This window comes from Carassius auratus, chromosome 43, assembly GCF_003368295.1.
Source record: "Carassius auratus strain Wakin chromosome 43, ASM336829v1, whole genome shotgun sequence".
NCBI lineage: Eukaryota > Metazoa > Chordata > Actinopteri > Cypriniformes > Cyprinidae > Carassius > Carassius auratus.
In genome coordinates, this window is record NC_039285.1 from 5,029,205 (window position 1) to 5,054,334 (window position 25,130).

Consider the following 25,130-nt stretch of genomic DNA (forward strand, 5'->3'; position numbering starts at 1 on the left):
TGCTAAAGAGATCATGAAAGTTGACAGTGATGCATGATCTGTATTTATGGATTATGAAACAAACTGGGTGTAATTTGTAAAAACAATGTTAAATGCTTGTTCTGTGTTGTTTAGTAGAAGAGTTAGATTCCACACGTCTTAAGTGTTATAATATCAGTGTTAATGTTATGGTTTATTTGTGTACTGTCATGCTAGAATAGTTTAAGAACTTTACTAATTGTACCTTTATTGTATAATAGTGTGTTCGTATATTTTTATTCAATATATAAAATGTAACAAAGTTAAATTTGATCTTAATTTATATTCAAGAAATTTCAATACTTTATGAGCTCTGTAGCTGTTAATGCCATAATTTTCTGCATTTCTTCTTACATGCATGTTACTTTTTTTATTTTTTACTTTTCTCTTGTACTTAATAAATATTTACATTTTGATTGTTATGATTTGTGTGTAGAAATGATTTTTAAAATGAACAAGATTTTTAGGTATAATGCCTAGCTCAATTTGGGTTCATTTTAGCCTAGCAATGCAGTGTTTCCCACATCCTTGCACTCAATTCATGGCAGCACTCCACAAATTCATTTTCAGCCAGCAGGATGTGCTTTAAGAGTGGGAGAGGTGGAGGTTTTTCCGGTAACTGCTGCAAAGCAGCGCTGAGCTCACAAACATTGCCTTAACAAGCATTACATGCAAAATTAAAGAGAACATTTTCTAAATACAGTTGGTTTCCTTCTGAAATACAGTGATAAAAAAAAAAAAACACCCTCTGTGTTTTTTTAAACCCTGCAATGTAGTAATTTTAAACCATAAAAAGGCAACCCAGCATGCTGGGTTAAACATAATAACCCAACTGGTTGGGTTAAAATAACCCAGCGTTGGGTTCGTCCCTTTTTGACCTAGCACTGGGTTGCCAAAATAACCCAAACTGGGTTGGTTTCAACCCAGCAGTTTTTAGAGTGTAGGCTAGGCTACATACAAAATTATTGTATTATGTGCTTTTACACATCACAATCATAATGTAAATACATATTGTATCTTTTTTTCTTGTAAGTCAAGTCATTGTTAATGACTTAACAAGTCTTTGGGCTTTTTACACTTGAAAGAGTTAACCCTGGTTCATTCTAAACCAAGGTTAAACAGACTCCTGTTTTAAAAATAGTCATGGGCATCTAATCCGCTATCTAACCCTGTGTTACAGTTCTTTTTTACATATTTGTGGTGTCAGTTTTATTGACTGGATGACTTCAGCATGTGACCTGTTCACATAAAAGCTATTGCTATGAAGTTTTAATATCAAGTTTTTTTTTTCTTGAATAGACCTTTTTTCGAACTATACAGGTAAAACAGTCTCTTATCACTTCAAGTCACGTGTTTTCCATCACCAATTGATATTTTTCCTCAGACATCAAAAGCACTGTTTACTACCTGCATATGAGGCACATGATTGGCTGTCTGTTTTAAAACCCAGCCGTAACATCATACTTACACTGTTTCAATCTGTTTGACACTACAATGTGGGGTTAACACTAGAGCATTATAACTCTGGGAAAAAGCAGTGCTTACCCCACTTCTAAATTACAAGTGTGAAACATACTTTCACCTGGGGTTTAGAATAATGATAACCTTGGAGCAATGCAAAAAAGCTCTTACTAGATCATTAGTTAATGTACGTTTCATTGGAATTGTATTCAAATATATTTATATTTAAATGTAAATGTACATAAATATGTAATGTCTCATATAGTTAGAAGAAGAATCTACATAGGCACAGTTGATGCTGATTTTATTGTACCATTGTTTTTACTATTGTTAAAGGTCCCCTTCTTCGTGATCCCATGTTTTAAACTTTAATTAGTGTGTAATGTTGTTGTTAGAATATAAATAATATCTATAAAATTCTAAAGCTCAGAGTTCAATGCCAAGCGAGATATTTGCTTTAACAGAATTCGCCTACAAAAAACGACCCATTTGGACTACATCCCTCTAGTTCCTGTAGTAATGACGTCACTAAAACAGTTTTTTGACTAACCACCACCCACATGAATTCACAAACGGGGGCGTGGCCTTGTTGCGCTCCGACGGAGTAAAAGGAAGAGCTGTTTGTCGCCATGTCGTTGAAATGCTGTTATTTTCATCTCGGGGTCCAATCATCTTTTTTTGGGCTTCCCAGGGATGCTGTACTTGGAGATTAATGGTTACAATTTATGTTTAAAACTCGGTTCCCGAAAATTATAATCCACATGTAAAACTATGTGCAGCTCATTTTGCTGAGGACAGCTTGATGAGGACAGCTTTCTCAATCTCAATCAGTTTAATGCCGGATTCGCACAAAGATTATTCTTGAAAGATGGAGCAGTTCCCTCTTTGTCTGGAGAAGGCGTTGTTTATGGACCACAACCGGTAAGTGTATTTTATTATTTAAGTTGGTGCATTTAACAGTTTCTGTAACTTATTACACAAAGAGCAACGCTGTTTAGCTTTGTTAACTAGATGTTAGGGCTGTGCAAAAAAACAAATGTGATTTTCATGCGCATCTCGTCAGTAAAAACGCTCCTGTGATTATAAGTACATCTCCAGCACATGCGTTCTAGCCCAATCACGTTACCAGGAGGGCAGCCTGCTCTCAGCTACTGTCGAATCACAACACAGGAACCGCTGGCCCATTCAGAACCCGTTACGTATTTCTGTAGGAAAGGCTTCATAGAACAAGGAAGTCATCAGCCTTTTTTATGACAGTGAAAACAGCGGTATACAGATAGGTGAATTGTGTGAAAAATACTGTGTTTCACGCGAAACATGAACACATGTTATATTGCACATTGTAAACACAATCAAAGCTTCAAAAAAGTGCGTAAAACGGGACCTTTAACAAGTAGTACTTCAACAAATAATAACTGTGTCTGAAATCTTCCTCATGGTTTATTTTTTTTATTTTAGCACAAAACATAAGTTTTTTGTTTCATAGCATTCAAGGATTCATAATATAATGCTTATGTTTTTCCTCTTTATTAATTTATTTTACATCAAAAAACAATAAAATAATTATTTCTAGCATTAAAAACCCCAACCAATGGATGGGAATGGAATCTTCCAGACAGAAAAGCAAGTACACATGTATTCACAGAAATGGAATTTCTCTTTAATAACATTAAAACTTCCTGAATCACAGTGAGAGACATTTGCAAGAGTATATATCATTTTAACATATTAAATATTTTTTTACTAACTCTACAGTAAATTAGTACAAACTAGATTTAAAATATTTCTATATGACTGTCAATTTAACATGTTATTTTAGTGTGGTTAATTTTTTAAAAAGAAAGTAAGAAATATAGTGGCATTGTATATGGAATGGAAATAATAAAGTGGAAGTAAATAATATAATGACTAACAAACAATACGTAATTGGCAATTTCTTGTATTGTGTATAATATTCAATGCTAATATTCAATATGTGATTGATTGTGATTATTTAATTATTTCTTGGCATCTCATGTAATTAATAAAATAAAAAAATAATTTAATCAGTTAATTGGCAGGCATGATTTCTTTACTCTACAACAGAAAATTCAGCTTTATGCATATACACACACACACACAAAAATTATACATTATATTTGCACTATATTGGTTTCCACCAGACTATAAACATTAATTAATAAATAAAACACTTTATACTGCATTTGTAGGCACAGCAGAGGGGTTCTCAATACATAAGGCTGTGTCTGGGTCATTCATCTCAGGCTGGTGGTTTGAGTCCGGGATCTGTGCAACATGGTGGACATGGTTCATGAATATATATATATATATATATATATATATATATATATATATATATATATATATATATATATATATATATACAATTTAATACATCAGCATTTTGTGTGTGATTTGTTTGGCTCACCTGATGGGACTGCTTTCTAAAAGATTTAATTTCTGTGTCAGCATATGCCACAAAATGGATTAATGTGTAGATTCTGAAACAAAAAACATAATCCATTACTTATAAATACTATATATGGAATAGGTTTAAATCTGTATGAAATATACCCATATTAAAACTTTTGTTTTATATTTACATTGTATAATATACATTATACATTAATAGTATGATGAATAATACACTTTTTCATCATTTACAGATTTTCTACCTTTTTATTGAAATACTAAAATGAAATAGGTTTGATCATTTCTTGTGTATAAAAGAAAAATGAGTCTTTATCATTATTTTATTCTTGTGTGCATGTTTAGTTACCTGTGGTAAAGCATTGCAAAAAATTGAATTAACAGCAATGATGCAAAGCTCAGTAGAAACATCAGTGCGATTGGATCTATAGAAAAGTCTTCTGACATGAAACGAGTCCCATTTGGATAGACTTTTGGGATCTTTATGGCGATTGTGCTGCCAATTGCCTGAAGGAAGAAAGTTGCCACCAGCCATAGTGCATTGCAGAAGAAAAAGACAAATGTAACCTGTATAGAAAAGAGAGAGAGAATATATACATATATATTTACTGTTCCACAGCAAATATTTTAGACAAAACTACATAAAAAGTACTTTTTTGCATGCTGGCATACTTTATTACGAAGCTCTTTCAGATCATTAGCAATTTTTTCCTGTTGCTCTTTATTCTCTTTAAGAGGTTCCAGATATTTCTTCTGCAGTTCTCTCCAGAAATCGATTTCATCCTTCAACAGAAAGAGAGGTATTAAAACATATCAGTCTACATTTACATAAAGCTTATATCTAATCAGTAACACAATGCATAGAGTAAACGCATGACAAAACTCAGTTGTTGTAGTTTAGTTTATTGGAATGGTATTTTAGTGTGGTCAAATGATACATTTAAAGTATTAATATGCAAACTACATATCTGACATATAAAAAAAAAGCTGCAAGATGTATTATGCCACAATAATACATGACTACTTTTGAAAAATACAATTAAAAAACAACAATTAAAATAATATTTAAATTAAAATTATATATAAATTAAATTATAATATAATGAATAATTGATTATGGCCATTTAATTATTAGAGAAAAAAAAATTACACCCGAGGTGGTAATGATGTGAAGTGGGAGTGCATTATTTTCTAATAATTCAACGGCCCATAATCAATTATATTATATTATATTATATTATATTATATTATATTATATTATATTATATTATATTATATTATATTATATTATATTATATTATATTATATTATATTATATTATATTATATTATATTATATTATATTATATTATATTATATTATATAGACCAGATCAATTATTCTGATTATATTACAGTTAACACACCAGTGCTTCCCGCACACAGACTTAACCTGAGCCTATAAGTATATTAATTGCCACCCAAGTATATTTGGTAGCACATGCTTTTCATTATTTTTATCCTCTTATAATTTTTATCCACCCAAGATGATGAAACCATCTGCAATCGATTTGGAGGCCATTCACATTCTTGTCTAAAAACACATGGAAAATGCTGGCACACCACTTGAGCAATCCTTAACCAGTTAAACTTACATAAGGGAGTTCAGTTTCATCCAAGAGAAAGTCGTTAGATTTCATCTGCAGTCGTTCAATCCAAGCTTTTGGAATTAAACACACATTAGTATTAATGGTAGTCAAATTCAGTGATTCTACCTAGAATGTTAGGATATTAAAGGGATAATTCAACCAAAAAAGAAAATTCCGTCGATCACTTAGGCCTACTCATCCTTAAATTGTTCCAAAGCTCTATGAATTTCTTTCTTCTTCTGAACACAAAAGAATATATTTTGAATATTGAGGGTAACCAATCAGTGTCTGGATGACTTCCATAAAATTTATATTTCTTCTTTATTCTTCTTCTTTTATGTTCAACAGAAGAAATAAACTCACACAGGTTTGGAACAACTTGAGGGTGAGTACATGATGAAAGAATTGTCATTTTTGGGTCAACTATCCATTTAAGTATGGAAGTCATACTTACTTTGATGAGGACTAAGCTGGAACTCTTGTTCCCTGCGTAGTAGGAATGCAATATACGTTTAGTAGTAGTATTAAAAACAAACCCATATATAAAAATAGTTACAAAATAAAATAGAATAAAAGTGTCAGTGTGAAACTATCCTATAGTGTGGACATGTTTTTACCTCTGTGTTATGGTTTCTGTTGGCAGTATCTCCTCAAACTGATCTTCAGATTCCAAGCATGGACATTTGCAGCATAAAGAATTCACGAACTTCTTCTTGATGGTATTGACTGCTGTAGCTTTAGCCTTGCTGCCGGATTCACGGGTGCCCCATGTGACATTGTTCATGTTGACTATGGAGTAAATAATTAAGAGTAGATACCCACTGGGAATGCAGAGGAAATATACCAGTCCATAGATGACCAGTGAGAACTCCTGGGGGTGTAAAGCTGCCGTGATGATGTACATAGCCACTATGCCAATGAGGAACAGACCACTGGGAGTCATAAAAGTCTGTTGCATCACTAGATCACCTATGAAAGTTGACATGAGGAGAAAAAGTTTTGTAGATAGATATTTCACCCATTTGTCACCCGTCAAGCAAAATTAGAGTTTTGTGGCTGTCCAAGGTTAGATAATACTGCCATCTTTAAACAGTCTAAAATATGGATGGACTAAAAGGCTATTTTGAAATATTATTACAATTTAAAAGAACTGTCTTCTGTTTTAAGATATTTTTACATTTCATTTATTTCTTTGAGGGGAAAGTTTTCTACAAAATTCAGTCTTCAGAATTTATTCTAATATGTTGACTAAGTGCTTTAACAAACTTTTCTTATGATTATCAGTGTTGATACCAAAACATTTGTGCTTTAATTAGAAAATTAGAAATGAGAAAATCAGAACTTTTTTATGCTTCACTTTATTTCAATTAAAAAAACAACCATTACCTATGATTGAGAGAATTGTTCCCACCATGAGAAATGCATAGAAAACACTCATGATTGCTGCAATTGTAATCTGTGTGTCAGATTTCAGTTTGAAGCACAGGATGAGGTAGACAGTAGGGGGAGCTATGGCCAAAACAAGGGATAGATCCGCATTCATTTTAAAGACGAACACAAAGCTTCCTGCAAGAGAAACAAAGCACTTTAAAATAGATTTTGGACAAATGTAACTGAAAAGTAAAATCTTTTTGGCATACTGCAAAAACAGGACAATAAATCCAGAGAACCCGGTTTCTTAAAAATTTTTTTTAGTGATACACCCATAATTTTTCATGGCTGATTTTTAGATTTATTTAAGCTAATTTATATGTTGATTATTTGCTCCATAGCCTTTCCTTGGTTACTGCTGTAAACAAAGCAATAATGTGCTTATAAACACTACTTTATATGGAGGTATAAGGAAAAGAAAATGCCAGTCGAAACTTTTCTGAACACGGTCAGTTCTCTTGAGTGATATATTCATATAAACTCCCTACCCCCAATTCATTATTTATATTTTTCTTCCAATATTTTGTGCATTGTGAACAGTGATCTTGCTCTGCAAGCGACAGTATTTTTTTTCCTTTTTCTGTTTGCTGATCATGTGTTTGGAATGAAAATTCAACAACAACAACAACAACAAAAAAAAGCCAGTTCCAATTTATGGTCGGTGTATCTCGAATCTACATTTTTTTTAATGCAAAACTTTACCTGCAATCATGAGACAGATAGTGGCAGGGCTCAGAATGGAAGCACCCATGCTGATAATCTGGTACAAGATGTAAGGTTTTGAGATAGAGCTGTTCCTCTGAGAGGTCAGTTCTCCTGAACCCAAGAGGTCAATGGTGTTGGCCATGGTAGAGGGTCCCCAGCGTCTGCGCTGGTTGTAGAACTCTTTAAATTCCTGTGGAGCATTGGTGTATGCATCAGATGCTGCGTTATACTCCACCCTCCAGCCCTGCTGCAGCAGCAGAGTGCACAACCAGCGGTCCTCACCTGACATTACACCAAACAGATGGGGAATTATGTTAGTCTAGGTTTAATTGGTATTATTTGTCAGTTGTTAGCTTCAAGCAGACCTTGATCATACTGGACGTATTGGCTGGCTTCACTGGCTTTGGTTGTGTATCTCTTCATGACATTGTCGTCCATGAGTGCGGCTCCTCTAAAAAGACTGAAACATCCAGGACTGCACAGTACACAGCCGAACACGTGCTCTGCAGTCTTTTGTAGCCAGTGGCCTACTGCATATTCAAACTTCTGATACCACACCATGGGCCCTTCAAGCATAGTGAAGAAATTATCTCATTAGTCAATTTATCACCTTTATAATCTATAGTCAATAGTGAATTTTTCTAGAGCAGTGGTTCTCAGATTTTAAAATATAATTCAATCAGCAAAATGGTTAAATATTGTACTTGTTTTATCATGGTTTTCAAAGAAAAGTGCATGTCTTTCTTGGCATTTACCTAATTTGACTAGTTTCTACCAAATTATAAATGAATTTGCTGAAAAATACCAGTTTGTCAAAAAAAAAAAAAAAGAAATTGCTTGTGCTCGTTTCTTTTGTCCCCATAGGAGCGAATGTATGGTAAATGAAATTTGCTTGCATTTATCCCTATACAAAGGACAGTGCTACAGATCAGAAATATTTGGTCATTCTTTTAATTTATTTTCCTATTTAATTTATTTGTTGTTTTATTTGGTGAATTTATTCTTCACACCTTCTCTGCATCATACTAAAATATTAAGTTTTACATATTCTAAATAATAAATAAAACAAGATAATAACTTCAGCTTTTAAAAATGTCAAACAATTATTTTAATATAATGCAATTATAATAATTGTATTATAGTTTAGTAATACATTACAAATAAATATATTTGGCACACACAATGAGATGACAGACATTGTCATTCACCATTTAATTAACTGTGTGAAAATAATAAGTGGCTGACACATCATTCTGCCTAATACCTCCTTTTGTAAATCATTTATTTTTGTGTGATCCACAAATAATCTGCATGGGTTGCTTTGGTATCAATGTAGGCAAACCCATGTATGTGACGAGGCTTTTAAAATAAATGCAGGAAAAATTGTCATCTCATCCTGTCAGTTTGAACTTAGCTTTACTGAACAATGGAAATGACCAAACAATGGAATGGCCAAATAATCAAAAACAATAAAATTACTAAACAATGCTTAATATCTATCCCAACCTGTGCCTGTTGGATGAATCCTGCCACAGGCAGCCCCAACCTCTGGGTAGAGTTTAAGTCTGTCGACTAACAGCATGACTGCAGATGGCTGGAAATCAGTGTCCCCATCCAGGGCCAAGATATAAGTGTTCTCCCTTTCTTTCTAAGGAGCATTAAAAACATAGTAAAAAATCAAAAGCCTAGCTGATATTGTATTACTTTCTAGAAGAACTAGTAATGAAGTCCAATGTTAATCCTCTAACCTTCTGTCTCTCCTTAATGGATTCCAGTTCTTCACCTTGCTCAAACTCTTTGAAGTACTGTCTGTTAAGTCTCCAGCCAAGAATGTAATACAAGTACATTATCTGCAAACACAGATTATTGGTAAAATTGTGGTTACAAAACATCTGTAGCTGCATTTTAACTGGATCTTTAATGAATCTTACCTGAGACCATCTTTTTTTGTGACGGATAAGTGTCTTGTCTTTCAGATGAATCATCATCAGATTGCCTTTAGGGAGGGTGTATTCCAGCCGCCCCCCATAAGGGGTGTTTATGATCTTCTGGGGTGGTAGTGCTGCCTTCTGCTTGAATATGGATCGGTCTTCTTCACTGAAAATGCTAATGTATTTGAAGTATTAGAAGATTAGTTTTGCACATAAAAACAGATATAGTTATATAAGAAGGATACTTACGTGTAGACTTCTTTGATGACATCCACAATACTTTCAGCATATTCATTTGCATGCCTTCCATTATCAACATCCTTGAAAGCGTCATCAAAATAAATATGGAATTCAAACTGGACATCGCTGTTTTTGTGTATGGGACTGTAATTATCAAGTCTGGAAGTAAAATTAAAACTATTGGAATTACAATTAAATAAAAAAAATATTACAAATTGAGTAAGTGTAGTCTGTTTACCTGAACATAGAGATGATCATCTTCATCATTTCATCGTAGCTCTCATGCCACATCGTTGCACACAGAAACACTCTGATGATTTCTTTTGCACTGAGGAGTACATTATATGTAAGAAATCATTTAATATTAAGAAATTCAAAGAAAAGGTAGGTATTTTATAGATTAAATGACTTAAAGTTCTCAGACTTAAAGACTTAAAGAGCTTATATTAGAAAATAAAGGCTTTATTGAAATTTTATTGCAGGGACTTTAGTAAATGTAGGCACAGTTTGAGATGCTGAAGTGATAAAAAAAGTTCTAGAGGAGATACATGAGATATTACAGGGGTCTTTTTCTCAGATGAAACATCTTAAAAATTGGTGATTTAATCTCCTTTCAATCTCACTAACATCTCGGAAAAAGAACTAAGACATTAAACCTATCCCATTTGTAATTTTTAATGGGAACACATTTAATGAGAGGATGATTTAAAGGGATGCTCTCATAGTAAGTATCTGATTCATACCAACAAGCCAATAAGTAGTCATGTGAGAGTAACAAATAAATTGTTGTTAATATTATTATTTTTATTATCTAAATACAGAAAAAAAAAAACATTAAAAATAAATAATTATATAACTTTTAAATGCCATATGTGAATTAAGGCATCACAATATTATAATGTACAGTGTTAAAATGGATATTTATTGTAAGTTTTAAATGAAATTAAATATAATATAATACATTATATATATATATATATATATATATATATATATATATATATATAAAATTATTAGTGTTTATAAAGATGGAATTGAACTAAGCATTAGATAACAACAAAAAATATAAATGGTAATAAATGGTTATATTTACATTTTTACATTTTATATACTATACATAGAATATAAAAAAAATAAATGTAAAACAATACCATTCAGCATAAAATATTCAATATTGATATAGATTAATAAAAAAATGTCTATTATACTTGGAAAGTTTACCTCCGTCTCTCCTTGATTATCTTTCTGATTTCAAAACGAGTGTTTAGCAACATAGACTGTTCCATAAATGCTCCTTCATACATAGGTCGCACAAACAGATCTTGGGTCCTTTCTATTCGATGGATCTTCAGGTACCAGATGTAAATTGTACTGAGTATGAGTCCAAGCCACCAGCTCAGAGCAGAGCAGCCCAAACAGGCCAGTCCTCCTGTCTTCATGTGTACCACAATGTCCCTGGCATTCAGAGTTCTTATAACATCAGTCAATATCAAATGTGACCATTCGTCACTTGAGTTCGGCTGAAAGTTCTCAAAACAGGTAGAAGTTTGATTGGATTCTGGGAGCCTGACTATATGTGGAACCAAAAACCCAGCCGAAACTGTGATAGAGGCAAGGTACATGGGCACGATGAAGCTGCAGCGCACAGCGCGCATCTTACAAGCCAAAACCACAAACCAGCGGCACAAGGCAGAGGATATAATCTGGATTGCCACCAATGCAATGACAACTGTTTCAAAGACAAGTTTTACCGATTTCCATTCCTGACCTGATAGAGGAACATAACCTGCAATCACAGCTGACGTAATCAGGATTCTTATCAAACTAGAGATGATACTGACCATGTTACGGGACTGAGCAATGTCTCTGGAAATTTCCTTTAGAAATGACACATTAAAGAGCGTGCTATAGCTCTCCCACCAGTTCACAGAAACACAGATGGTTCCACCAATGGCAAGGCCAACTGATATTTTTGTCTCTAAGGAACTTTCGAATGCCAAATAATTGATCGCAAAAAGCACATAGCCTGTGACGATTAAGAAAATGGAGCATAGAGGGACCATAAGCCACTTTCTCTCTTTGGCAAGACAATTAGCGACCACCTGGAACACTGCGGACAGGATGCTCACACTGTTTAGAATCATCACATTGGTGACAATGTCAAAGTGTGGCATGGCTACTATTGTTAGAACTGCAGCTCCCAGTCCTACCAGGAACTCACAACCCAGAACCTAAGGGAAAGGTCAAATCAAAGTCAGAAAGGTTATGCACAATATAATCAGATTTTATGCTACTCAACTGAAAAAATAAAAAATAATAATAATAATCCTGGATGCTAAAACATTTTTCACTTAGAAATTGCTAGTAAGTATAACAAACAATTACAAAGAAATGGCAATTAATAAACACTCTGTATCAAACATCAAATTTGTAGAGAAACATACTCCAATAATCTCTTTTATTTGCAACAACGTCTTTTTATTTGCAACAACGTCTTTATATTTTACACATCTGTTCATTAAACACTTAAGTTTGCTTACCCAAAAAACAGTTTTTTTAGAGGGCATGGTTGAACTCTTGAAAATGAACTTCCATGTGCTCTTTAGCAGTAGAAGAACACTCGGTCCAATCAGAATGAAGCCAATGCCAAGTAGGACTGTTGTTTTTTGTTCCGAACATATAATCTCAGTTTCATTGTTCCCAAATGATATCAAAATCAAAAATGATGTCTGTAAAAAAAATAAAAGTTCTGAACACATGATCTCAATTTGATTGTTCCCAAATGATATCAAAATCAGAAATTATGTCTGTAAAAAAAAATATATCTAAAACAGATCTCTCTTGTCTTCTAACCAGAGACTCTTATCTATCTCCAAGACAAGGGGGAAGTGCAGGGGTGATCACACTTTTTCTACAATTGTCCCAAGACTCTGGAATGACTTCTCAATTTCTGTTAGAATGGCTTCTTCTCTGTCTATTGTTAAGTCTAAAATAAAACCTTAAATTTTTTTTAATTCTGGTTGAGGTACTCTTGTCTTTGTTTTGTGTTTACTTACAGCGAAGCTTACCTGACCCAGGCAACCTGGAGATTGAGGGGACTGCTCTTTTCCAGAAGGTAGTGACAGTACCATTACTTACCCTGAAGGAGGGCCGGGCAGAGAATCTTTTTCTGAGTTTATAATCTGTTGCACCTAAGGGATGCTTTGCTCCCTCAAACATCTTTAGCTGACCCTTTTGTGGGTAGCCGGATAAGTGCCACTTGTATGGAGTCTGGGAGCCTAGCTGGCTCTTTCCAGCCAGTCCTGTTGGCTTATTCAGACAATCAGACTCAGGTTTGCAGTTTAGTTCACCAGGCATTTCCTTTAGTTCAGCGGCATCCTCTTTAGCTTAGTGGCAGCCAAGGAAGCTCCTGTCCTGTGGATGGAGATTGTGGTCTTCCTGGAGAAAGACACAATAGAGCCTATCCTGCCAGCCGATATGAGGTTGGTGTTTTACAGTCTCTGCTTAATCGTATCTAAGAAAAGTGGTGAATCATGGCCAATCTTGGATCTTCAAGTCATGAATCGGGCCCTGCACAAGCACCCTTTAAAAATGTAGATGCAGAAGTGCATTCTCACGTCCCACATCTCAATTTTGCCTCGAAACAGACATTTTCTGTGTTTAGCTTTCAAGGTTCAGGTGTACCAGTACAAAGTTCTCCTTTTCAGGCTGTCCCTGTCTCCTGTGTCCAAAGTCACCGAGGGTGCCCATGCCTTGCTAAGAACTATCTCAACTATCTTTCTGACTAGCTCATTCTGGCTCACTCTCATGATCTGATGTGCAAATAGAGGGACCTGGTGTTCTGGCACCTCAGTCTGTTGGGGCTTTGGGTCAAATGGGAAAGGGCAAGCTCTCCCCTGTGCAGAGCATCTCTTTGCTCTGGATGGAGTTGGACATCGTCAACATGATAGCTCAGCTCACGAATGAGAATCCACCTCACTGGAGAATCCCCCTGAGGAAGGACCTTCTTTCTTTAATTCTCAGGGGAAGGGCACAATTTGATATCTGGGTATATATCGTGGAACCTCCACCTGTGGCTCCTGGATGAGACACGGAGGACATAAATGTTCTGCCAAAGGCAGTGATATCACAAAGATCCATACCTATACCATGTAGGCTTATGCCCTGAAGTAGAGTCTTTGCACTAGTTTGTGCTCTTCTCGTTGAGAAGATGCCTGGAGATGCCTGATCAGGCCTATGCTTTCATTTCTGCAAGATGGGTTAGAGAGGAGTCTTTCCCCTTCCACCCTGAAAGATTATGCTGCTGCCATCGCAGTGCATCATGATGCAGTGGATGGCTGGTCCCTTGGAAGGCATGACCTGATCATCAGATTCCTAAGAGGTGCCAAGAGGCTGAATCCTCTTAGGTCATGCTGCATCCCCTCTTGGGATATCTCCATGGTCCTGGCTCGACTCTGAACAGAGATTCTTTTGAGCCAGTGGAGTCAGGTGAGCTAAAGTTCCTGTCTCTGAAGACAGCGGTCCTGACTGAGCTCACTTCAATCAAAAGGGTTGGGGACCTGCAGGCATGTTCAGTCAGAGAAACATGCCTTGAATTCTGGCTTGCTGACCCCCATGTTGTCCCGAGATGGCCTGGACACTTAACCAAAGTTTCCACCACTCCAGGACCAGATGGTGAACCTGCAAGCACTGCCCTTAGAGGAGGCAGAACCAACCTTTGCACTGATGTGGTTTGTTTGAGCCCTTTATGCTTGTGTGCAGCACACACAGAGCTTCAGAAACTCTGAACAGCTCTTTATTTACTTTGGAGGTTAGCAGTAGGGGAAGGTTATCTCCAAGCAGAGGCTGGCCTACTTGCTAGTGGATGCCATCACCTTGGCATACCAAAAGGTGAGCCATGTTACCTAGGAGTTAGAGCTCACTCCACTCAGAGCATTGCCTTGTCTTAGGGCGTTGATGCACAGCACCTTTATAGCAGAAATCTGCAGAGCTGCGGGCTTGGCACAAAGTTGAACAATCTCCATGCTGAGCTGGTCTCTTCCCATGTGTTGGGTACAAGCATGTAAGTGACAGGGAGACTGGCTCGGTGTCTAACTTCTGCACCATTCCCCTTCAACAGGGGTTGTGAGCACCATTTCATCTCTCCGGTTTTTGGTAAACTGAGGAAACTGTTCTGACTCGGACTGAAGACAGATGTGCTGGTGATATTGTTTATGTAACAAGGTGAGCTGATAAAGACATGCTTTAGACATCCAGGTTTCCCATAATTATTTGGTGCTTTAATAATATAATTAATGTAATACCGTTATGTCACTGCATCATTACGTAAACAAACTAGTAAACAAGCTAGTAAATTTATATATAAATACATCATCAGGAGCCACGGGTATTTTTTTTTTGTTCCTCTATATACTTTTTAAATAGTATTATTATTCTCAAAAATTGCATTTTATGAATCACCAAGGGACCATGGTTAATTACATTTAATTACATATGGTGCGTAAGTACATAAACTAGTAAATTAATATATCAATAAATGATCATGTATTGATTGTCAACATCATCAATAAAAATGATTAGCCAATGTTTAATAAAGCAGCTCACCTTACTAAGCAGCACAAGGGTGAAGACAAGTACACCAACAATAGCATACGAGAGCCATTTCAAACAATGCTTTTTTTTCTTTTCCCCCTGCTCATCTTGAATGATTGGCACTTCACTGCACACATCCCAAGATTGTCTGTTTTGGAAGAAAAAAAGGGAATATTTTAATGGAAAAGTGAAAATTCACTTGACTGAATAGTGTTAAAGATGTTCAATGATAACTAAAGTGTGGTATTTATCAAGCAAGATGTTGTAAGAAAAAATTTGTTGTATCTGGGTCAAAGACGTTAAGATGTCCCCATCAAAATTTGGTTGAAATAATGTTACATTGTCATTCAGTGTAACACAATATTTATGCAAAAATTCAAACAACATGATTATTCTGATGTGTACATATTAAAATATCTAAAAGAATAATGGAGCATTCTAAATTTTATTTTGTTTTAAATTAGTAAAAAATTCTTACTGACAATTGGGCAAATGACATGAATGACATTTTACTGGGTGTCTTCTGTAAATCAGGGTAAAATGTATGATATTTATTTTTTGCTCAGATAAAACAATAACAAAATTGCAATTAAATAAAAAAATTTGCGTTTTTTTGGGTGGTGGTGGTGGTGGTGGTGGGGGGGGGGTTAGGGTCAGGGTTAGGGTTAGGGTTAGGGGACTACAACATTTTAAAGCAGTATTACACTTTATTATGCTTAAACACTTTTTCGTCTTTGACCCATCTATATATTTCTAAATACATATTTTTCAGACTATATTTGATACATTTAGAATTATTTTCATACACACACATACATATATATATATTACTCCAGATGCGTGTTCTAGAACAAGGACCTTCTCAGTGCTCAAGAATTGAGCCCAAAGAAGCACAAAGTCACTTTTATGGACTTTTAAGTTAAATGTTGAGGTGGCCACTCAGACTCAGCACATGACCAGGCTGAACGTAAATATAACTTTTTCTTAACCTCTTTCTCATTTACATTTATCGTACATTTTTATCCAAAGCAACTTACATTTGTCATATATGTCAGTGGTCACACACCTCTGGAGCAACTAGGGGTTAAGTGTCTTGCTCAGGGACACATTGGTGTTTCACAGTGGATTCAAACCCGGGTCTCTCACACCAAAGGCATATGTCTTATCCACTGCGCCAACACCACACACATTCTCAGAGACCATTGGCTTTAGTGAGTATTTTCAATGTATGATTATATAATTTGCATTAGATTTTATATAGCTGATTTAAGTAAATAAATAATCTTTCAGCTTATTTGTTGAATTAAAAAAAAAAGGTTTACTTTATTATCTCCAAAGGAACAACAGTTTATCTTTCCATAAAATAACATGTAACATCCATAGTAACATCCAATTCAATCACTTGCATTTTTCAATCTCTTGCGCTTTAGTTAACAATCTGTTGCACGTTGTTAATGGGTTCAAATTTCACACAAATTGCTAATTTGATGTAACAAATGTCAATTATTTAATTTAAGTAAAAAGGTGGCATATATTTAAAAGGAGAATAGTTTTAATATTTAATATCTACAGCAAAAACATATTTTGATAACTTGATTTGCGGTTAAAAGTTTAGGTGCGTGAATCGCCACAGGTTGTAACCAAATTCAGCCTTTTTACTTGTCTTCTTTCAGACGTATTTCAGTCGAATATCAAAGGATGTTTCGTGTAAACATTTATTTAAAATTTTGATTCCATGGAATTGTCTGCCTTGAGCAATTATATAGAAATGGCATATGCTGCTTTTTTTTTATTTTCATCAAATTGTCAGCAGAAATGTTCTCCTGTGGGACTGTAGTCAAAATGGTGCAATAGTATTGGCTTATGCAAGGCACCTGATTTAATTTTTAAGTGTGTTTTGCCAGATTGCAATGTGGTTAAGTCTATTGTGTCATGAAGTTGAACTGACATGTCATGTCATGACATGAAGTGGAGCTTATTATCAAGTCACAAATCACACTGCATATAAGCTTGAATAAAGGCATAATACGTGAACTGTTTCCTGTGCATAGAAAAAATTTTTCATTCAGTTTTCATTCAGTCTCTGACGATTGTTTTTTCAGGCACTTCATATGCATCAATCTCGAAAAAGGGACAAAGGCCAACCGGGGAAAGGTCGAAGAGGACAGGGGCGATTGTCCAGCAAAAAAACCAAAGTGAATGCACATCTCCATACTATTGAAGAACCTGATCGACTTTCAATGGGACTTCACATAGGTCAGTGAGCTATCCTCTTGTTTCTGTCTTTGTTGTTGTGACAGACTGATGTTGCCACATTTAAACCACAAAATTCATTAAAAAAAGGTAAAATAGTGCTAAAAAAACAAAAGCTGTATAATATTTAAAAATGTTTCAGAGTGTTAAGGAATGAAATGCTTTAAAAAAATTCAATGCTGTCAAATCAAACTGACCAGTGCTTCTCAAACCTGTCCTTGAGTACCACTAGCACAGCACATTTTGTATATTTCCCCAATCTATCACACCTAATTCAACTCATAAGCAGAGACCGCAAGACTTGGAATGTATCAGATATAGGGAGTAATGTATGGAAGAGTTGAGTGCAAGAGTATTATACAGCAAAAAATAAAGCAAATATGGCAGAAAGACTGGGCAGAAGGAAATAAAGGCAGACATTATTTTTCAATTCAGCCTACATTAATGCACACATCATACACAATATATGTAGTGTGGTAATCACTAGATTAAGACTGGGGCATTGTGCACTGAATTATGCTCTGGCAAGGGTTGGCAAGCATCCTGATGGCAGATGTTTGTTTGGAGAATTGAAAACCGTGAAGCATGTAGAAATGGAGATTGAAATTCTTCGTACTGCAAGACACCACAAGTTTTCTGAGCTGTTGGAATCTGGAATTTCATCTTTATCTTTAAAATCCATTAATGGAAATTACGAATATGAAATAACAAAGGTTGTTATAAGATTTTTACTCCTCACTGGTATTTATTTGAGGATTTAATCTTGGAGTTCTTCGGATGAACTAAGGAGGGCAGCAATACGCCTTTGAAGTGTCTAAGCTGCTGCAAATCATACAAAAAGAAGAAGGGCAACATAAAAAAGTGGTGGGCTGGTGATACTCTAGTGGGGCATTGTACAAAGGCAAGATAAGAGATTAAGCTGTGATTTTCCAGTTATCCTGGTTGAATTTAGCCCTGACTCAGTTGCATGAGAGCAGGATAAATTAAGCTTAATTATGTTACTATGAAGATTTATCCTTTGAAGCTAGCCTGCTCCAGAACAGGCTAACAACCAGGCTAAAATTAGTGATTTATCTTTAACATTTAGTATATATCGGCTAGTCAGATTCAGTGTGCCCTTTTTTAAAAAATGCACTAGACGTAGATTAGAAGTGTTTATACTCAGATGAGCATTCTGGCATGAAAGAGTCTTCTGGGACACGTCAGACTTGTTGGCCTTTGCAGACGAATATCTGATTGAGAGGTACAGATTCTCAGGTGATGGCATCCGATATCTGTGTAGCACTGTGATTCTTAGTGGCATGTTCCTTTATTCTGAGATCCTGAAAACCTCAATAAAGGCACTATTTGCCACACAGTATTTTGCACACACATTCATCACCTTCCCTGGCCACAAAAGATTCCTCCACATCAATAAGGAATTCTACAATATTGCAGGCAAAACAAATAACAGATTACAAAAAAAAAAAAAAAAAGGTGTTACGTTAACACAGTCACAGTATGAATGCATTATTTTGTTACAGCTTTCTCAAATGTTATTGGTGCAGTGGATTGCACCCATATCTATATCAAATACCCCTGAGGGGCACGTGAGGGCGATTAAGTTAATAGGAAATCATTCCACAGGACTGTATCAACAATCAGGTAAGAATGATTTATGGTTACTGTCAGATACATAAATTAGATCTCATCTATGAATTAGATAAAATCAATAAGATAAAAAAACTAAATAAAATAGATAACAGTAGATAGATGACATAGATTAAACAGACAGATAAAATGAACAAAATACATAAAATAGGTGCGCATAGTGGATAAGTGATTGCAACTAATCATTCATGTGTTTGCATGAGTAACATGCATGTCCACTGGTCACATTTAAGGCAAAGTGTACAACTGTTAATTTGTGTAAATGACAAGTAACTCCTTGAATTATAATTATGATGTCTTCAGTGGAGCACTGATTATTTTGACTTATGCATTCAGTTGGTCTGCTTTTAGGCTTTTGTTCTTTGTTTTTTTTTTAGCAGCTGTATTTCCCTTTTTACATATTATATGTTTCACTTCTTCATATGTTTCCATTATAAGCTGTTGCTCAGTTGGCAAGAAGTATGCTGCATGGGTTTTATCCATTATTGAATCATTGATTCTGTGATTGATCCCGTGAATGCCATGAACGTCCACTTATCCCAACTATCTACACCTGGCTTGACATAGCTTCACGCTCTCATCTTGGCTCAGCAAACGTGCAATGGACTAAGCCAGAATTTGCTGATTAAACTTGTTCAAGCTGCACCTTTTCTTTTATCCTGGCTTTCTTAATTATACTTTTGTGCAATCACCCTCAGGGCTGCATTTACATGGGCACCAAAAAAAAAAATCGGATTTTGTACTCATATCTGACAGATCAGAATTTGTTGCACACTTGTGAACACATAAATCTGCACAAGATATGATTTTTTTAACATCCAATCTGGGCCACTTTCAAATATGGTTTTAAATCTGAATTATATCTGATATCTGGACATGCGACCTATGTCTAAACCTGCATATCCAAGTCCTATTGGAATTCTAAGCCATCACAATACAATGACAGCACGTTTGCTCACTAAAAGTTTGCTTTTATGTTGTATTATGAAGCTGATGTGCCTGTATATGCACTCACACTAAAAATTGGCAGCATTATAACTGAGGTGGGAACTTTAGGTCTATCTATTTTTTCCTTTAAAGAAATTGCACGCATACGCAAACACACATATTCAGCAGTTGTGTTTTTTTTTTTTTTTTTTTTTTTTTATAGAAACCAAAAGCTTCACTGGATAGGCTACTCTCTATCTCTGTGTGCTCTCTCCCTCACTTGCTCTCTCGTTATCATTATATTTCAATTAATTCAAATAAATGTAATCTTACCTACTACTTTATTTCACTTCAGATTTCTAGTTCTAACGAGTGTAGATACAACAACAAAAGCAATTTTCAACACAAGTGAATCTGAACAGTAGAAGCATGTAAAAAAAGTTGTTGAAGTAGCTATGTTATGGAAAAACAAATTGAGTTGAGACATGCATGAAGGGTTTTGGCAACACTATCAGCTGTTTCCTTATCATCTGGGTTGTTCTTTACAATAACAATTATAGAGTTATTTTGATAAAGTATTTTGTTTGCTGATGTTTTACAGAGATACCAGTTGGAATACTTAATGAGACAACATGCAGCCAAGTCATCCTGGTTAAGTGGGTGAAAAATAACAAAGTCATTCACCCAGGACTAAGACTCTTTTGAAAAGGTACACATGCCTCTTCACTGGAAAGTTAAACAAATTTTTTTTTGTTTTTTTCACTAAAATGTTTTTCACTAAAATGTTTCACAAAATTTGTTGGATGTTCTTAGAAGTGCAGATCAAAAAAAAAATCCCAAAACATTCAAAACATTTTCATTGTGTTTAATCTTAGGTTGTCATGTTTGTAACTTATTTTGTTATGTTTGTCTTATTTATTTATTTATTTTTAATTGCGATTGTCATTGTCTTTTTGTTTGTTTTTTTTGTTTTTTTTGTTAGCCAAAATCAGCTTTCTCCAGTTTGTTACCAATTTATAGTTTTGAATCCTTGTTAAATGTTGACTGCACTTTTAAATAAACCTTTTTTATTTTATTTATATCTTTTTAGTCTTTGATTTTTTTTTTTTAGATCTTTCAAAATAATTTGTTTTAAGTAGATGTGTGTAGCCCACAGAACAATAATGTTCTACTGTAAATCTAATTATAACATCATTGACAGTAAACTGCTGGTGACTGCTGAGAGCACATTACTGTTTTTTTTTTATTAATTTTTTTTTTACAGAATTTGTTTTACATTGTGCCCATCCCTTACCAAAATGAAATATTCATATCAATATTTAAGCCCAAAAACCATTACTTTCATGGTGCTACTTGGGTCTAAAACCTCCACATTTAATGGTGCCCTGTTTGATGCCCCCTAAGACTGAAATCACTACATTTAATGGTGCCTGTGTCAGGCTATCTTACATTGAAACCACTACATCTAGTGGTGTCTCGTTTGAGGTTACCTTACTTTAAAATCATTACAATGTAACAGAAATAAGTAATTAATAATTATTTTTCAAAAAAAAAAAAAAAGTTTGGGGAAAATAGAATATTACATGTTATTATGAATTAATAAATTAACAAGTTTGATAAATAAAACAGTATTCAAATTTAAACATTTAATCTTTAAATGAGTGTATTCTTTAAAAAAGTTTTTAAGTACCTGAATTCATGTCTCTGATGCTGTTCCATAGTGATGCTTCCAGAACAGCAAAAACATTTGATTAATAATCTGTAAAGCATGACCTTTATATATAGATGGGAGGGATCAATACATTATTTAATCACGCTCTTCTTATAAAGTGATGCTATTTCCGATTTATGATGAAAATATTTCTCAAGTTGTTTCCTTATGATTCACCAAAAACATGGCCAAATATGTGGCCAATCATTTTTTAATTAACTCGTGATACTAGTAGTGTTTTCCTTGGTAATGCTATGCCAACTGCAACATTCTAGAAAATTCTGTGCTTCCTTATGTTTTCTGAATGACGATTCTAACTCCTGTTTAGGTTAATTAAAGAAGGGAATGTTGTTTGATGTTTTTATTGCTGCAAAGAAGACAAAAGAAAACTGGTTTACTCCTGACATGCACATGTGTGAAAAACATTTTGAATTAATATCCTCCTTAATATAGTGACTTGTGAATATACAACAGCACAAATGGACAACACTGTAAAAAATAAGTGTAATTTTAACTAAAATTTTGTAAAAACACTATGGAAAAAAAAAACTGTTAAAAGGTTAACAGTAAGTGTGGCAAGGGGGAGCGTGGTTTAGCGAACCCAGGTGGGAACTTTAGGTCTATCTATTTTTTCCTTTAAAGAAAATTGCACGCATACGCAAACACACACATAATCAGCAGTGTTGTGTTTTTTTTTTTTTTATAGAAACCAAAAGCTTCACTGGATAGGCTACTCTCTATCTCTGTGTGCTCTCTCCCTCACTTGCTCTCTCGTTATCATTATATTCTAATTAATTCAAATAAATGTAATCTTACCTACTACTTTATTTCACTTCAGATTTCTAGTTCTAACGAGTGTAGATACAACAACAAAAGCAATTTTCAACACAAGTGAATCTGAACAGTAGAAGCGTGTAAAAAAAAGTTGTTGAAGTAGCAATGTTATGGAAAAACAAATTGAGTTGAGACATGCACGAAGCGTTTTGGCAACACTATCAGCTGTTTCCTTATCATCTGGGTTGTTCTCTACAATTACAATTCTAGAGTCATTTTGATAAAATATTTTGTTTGCTTTAGGAGACAACATGCAGCCAGGTCATCATGGTTAAGTGGGTGTAAAATGAAAAAGTCATTAACCTAGGACTAAGACTCTTTTGAAAAGGTACACATGCCTCCTCACTGGAAAGTTTAAAAAAGGTGTGGAAAAAACTCTTAACAAATGTTTTTTTTTTTCTTTTTCTCACTAAAATGTTTTTCACTAAAATGTTACACTAAATTTGTTGCGTGTTCTTAGAAGTGCAGATTAAAAAAAAATAAAAATCCCAAAACATTCAAAATATTTTCATTGTATTTAATCTCAGGTTGTCATGTGTGTAACTTATTTTGTTATGTTTGTCTTATTTATTTTTTATTGCCATTGCCATTGTTTTTATTTATTTATAAAAAAATTTTGTTAGCCAAAATTTTTGTTTGGAGTTTTCTCCAATTTGTTACCATTTTATAGTTTTGAATCCTTTTTGAATGTTCACTGCTTTTTTTTTTTCATTTATATCTATCAAGTGTTTGCTAGTTCTTTTTTTTTTTTTTTTGATCTTTCAAAATAATATATTTTAAGTAGATGTGTGTAGCCCACAGAACAATAATGTTCTACTTTCAATCTAATTATAACATCACTGATGACTTTAAATTCACTCTCATAGGCATAAAATAGCATTGGATTTAAAATAAATCTAAAAAAGGTTATAAATAAATTAAATAAGTAATGAGTCTTCAATCTAATTGAGTCTTCAATCTATCCATTATTTTATGCCTCTGTACAATAAAGAGTCTATATAAAGTAACCATAATGATGCTGTAAATTGAATATCACAGAAATATACTGCATTTAATTTTAACATAAAAAAGCTGTTAAATAAATCACAGTATGAATACTGTAAAATTACAGTAAACTGCTGGTGACTGTGTCCAGTATATCAATATTTAAGCCCAAAAACCATTACTTTCATGGTGCTACTTGGGTCTAAAACCTCCACAATTAATGGTGCCCTGTTTGATGCCCCCTAAGACTGAAATCACTTCATTTAATGGTGCCTGTATGAGGCTATCTTACATTGAAACCACTACATTTAGTGGTATCTCGTGTGAGGTTACCTTACTTTAAAATCATTACAATGTAACAGAAATAAGTAATCAATAGTTAATTAATAAAATAATTATTTAAAAAAAAAAAAAAGTTTGGGGAAAATAGAATATTACAATTTATTATGAATTAATAAATCAATAAGTTTGATAAATAAAACAGTATTCACATTTAAAAATGTAATCTTTAAATTAGGGTATTCTTTAAAAAAGTTTTTAAGTACCTGAATTCATGTCTCTGTCGCGGTTCCATAGTGATGCTTCCAGAATAGCAAAAAAATTTGATTAATCATCTGTAAAGCATGACCTTTATATATAGATGGGAGGGATCAATACATTATTTAATCACGCTCTTAAAGTGAATTAAGATTTATGATGAAAAGATTTCTCAAATTGTTTCCTTATGATTCACCAAAAACATGGCCAAATATGTGGCCAATCATTTTTTTAATTAACTCGTGATACTAGTAATGTTTTCCTTGGTAATGCTATGCCAACTGTATCATTTTAGAAAATGCTGTGCTTCCTTATGTTTTCTTAATGACGATTCTAACTCCTGTTTAAGTTAATTAAAGAAGGGAATGTTGTTTGATGTTTTTATAGCTGCAAAGAAGACAAAAGAAAACTGGTTTACTCCTGACGTGTGCAAAAACATTTTGGATTAATAACCTCCTTAATATAGTGACTTGTGAATATACAACAGCACAAATGAACAACACTGTAAAAAATAAGTGTAATTTTAACAGTAAAATTGTATAAAAATGCTGTGAAAAAAAAAACTGTTAATAGGTTATCAGTAAGTGTGGCAAGGGGGCGCACACAACCCTGCACACCTTTTGATTTAAGTTGCAAATAAAAGCAGCCAGTAGTCAAAGTCGACCCTGCTGTCTTTCCTCCTATACAATGAACATTGTTAAGCCCTGTTCACACCAAGAACGATAACTATAAAGATAACTATAAAGATAATGATATTAGCGTCCACACCAGCAAACTATATTGTCTGTTTATTCTGAGCG

The 25,130-nt window shown here is 34.2% G+C and overlaps 1 protein-coding gene across 1 annotated transcript; it reads right to left on the reverse strand.

Moving 5' to 3' along the window:
• Positions 1–2,978: 2,978 nt before the first annotated feature.
• LOC113061527 (chitin synthase chs-1) lies at positions 2,979–24,401 on the reverse strand. Its single transcript, XM_026230692.1, has 19 exons — positions 24,339–24,401; positions 15,447–15,582; positions 12,383–12,571; positions 11,064–12,073; positions 10,081–10,170; positions 9,852–10,001; positions 9,603–9,777; positions 9,420–9,521; positions 9,178–9,319; positions 8,037–8,237; positions 7,669–7,953; positions 6,922–7,101; positions 6,153–6,504; positions 5,990–6,021; positions 5,542–5,606; positions 4,582–4,692; positions 4,259–4,476; positions 3,908–3,980; positions 2,979–3,765 (listed from the first exon to the last, which is right to left on the reverse strand). Exons 1-19 carry the CDS (start codon positions 24,365–24,367, stop codon positions 3,673–3,675), a joined length of 3,633 nt encoding a protein of 1,210 aa, XP_026086477.1. The 5' UTR covers positions 24,368–24,401; the 3' UTR covers positions 2,979–3,672.
• Between the last annotated feature and the right edge of the window lie 729 nt (positions 24,402–25,130).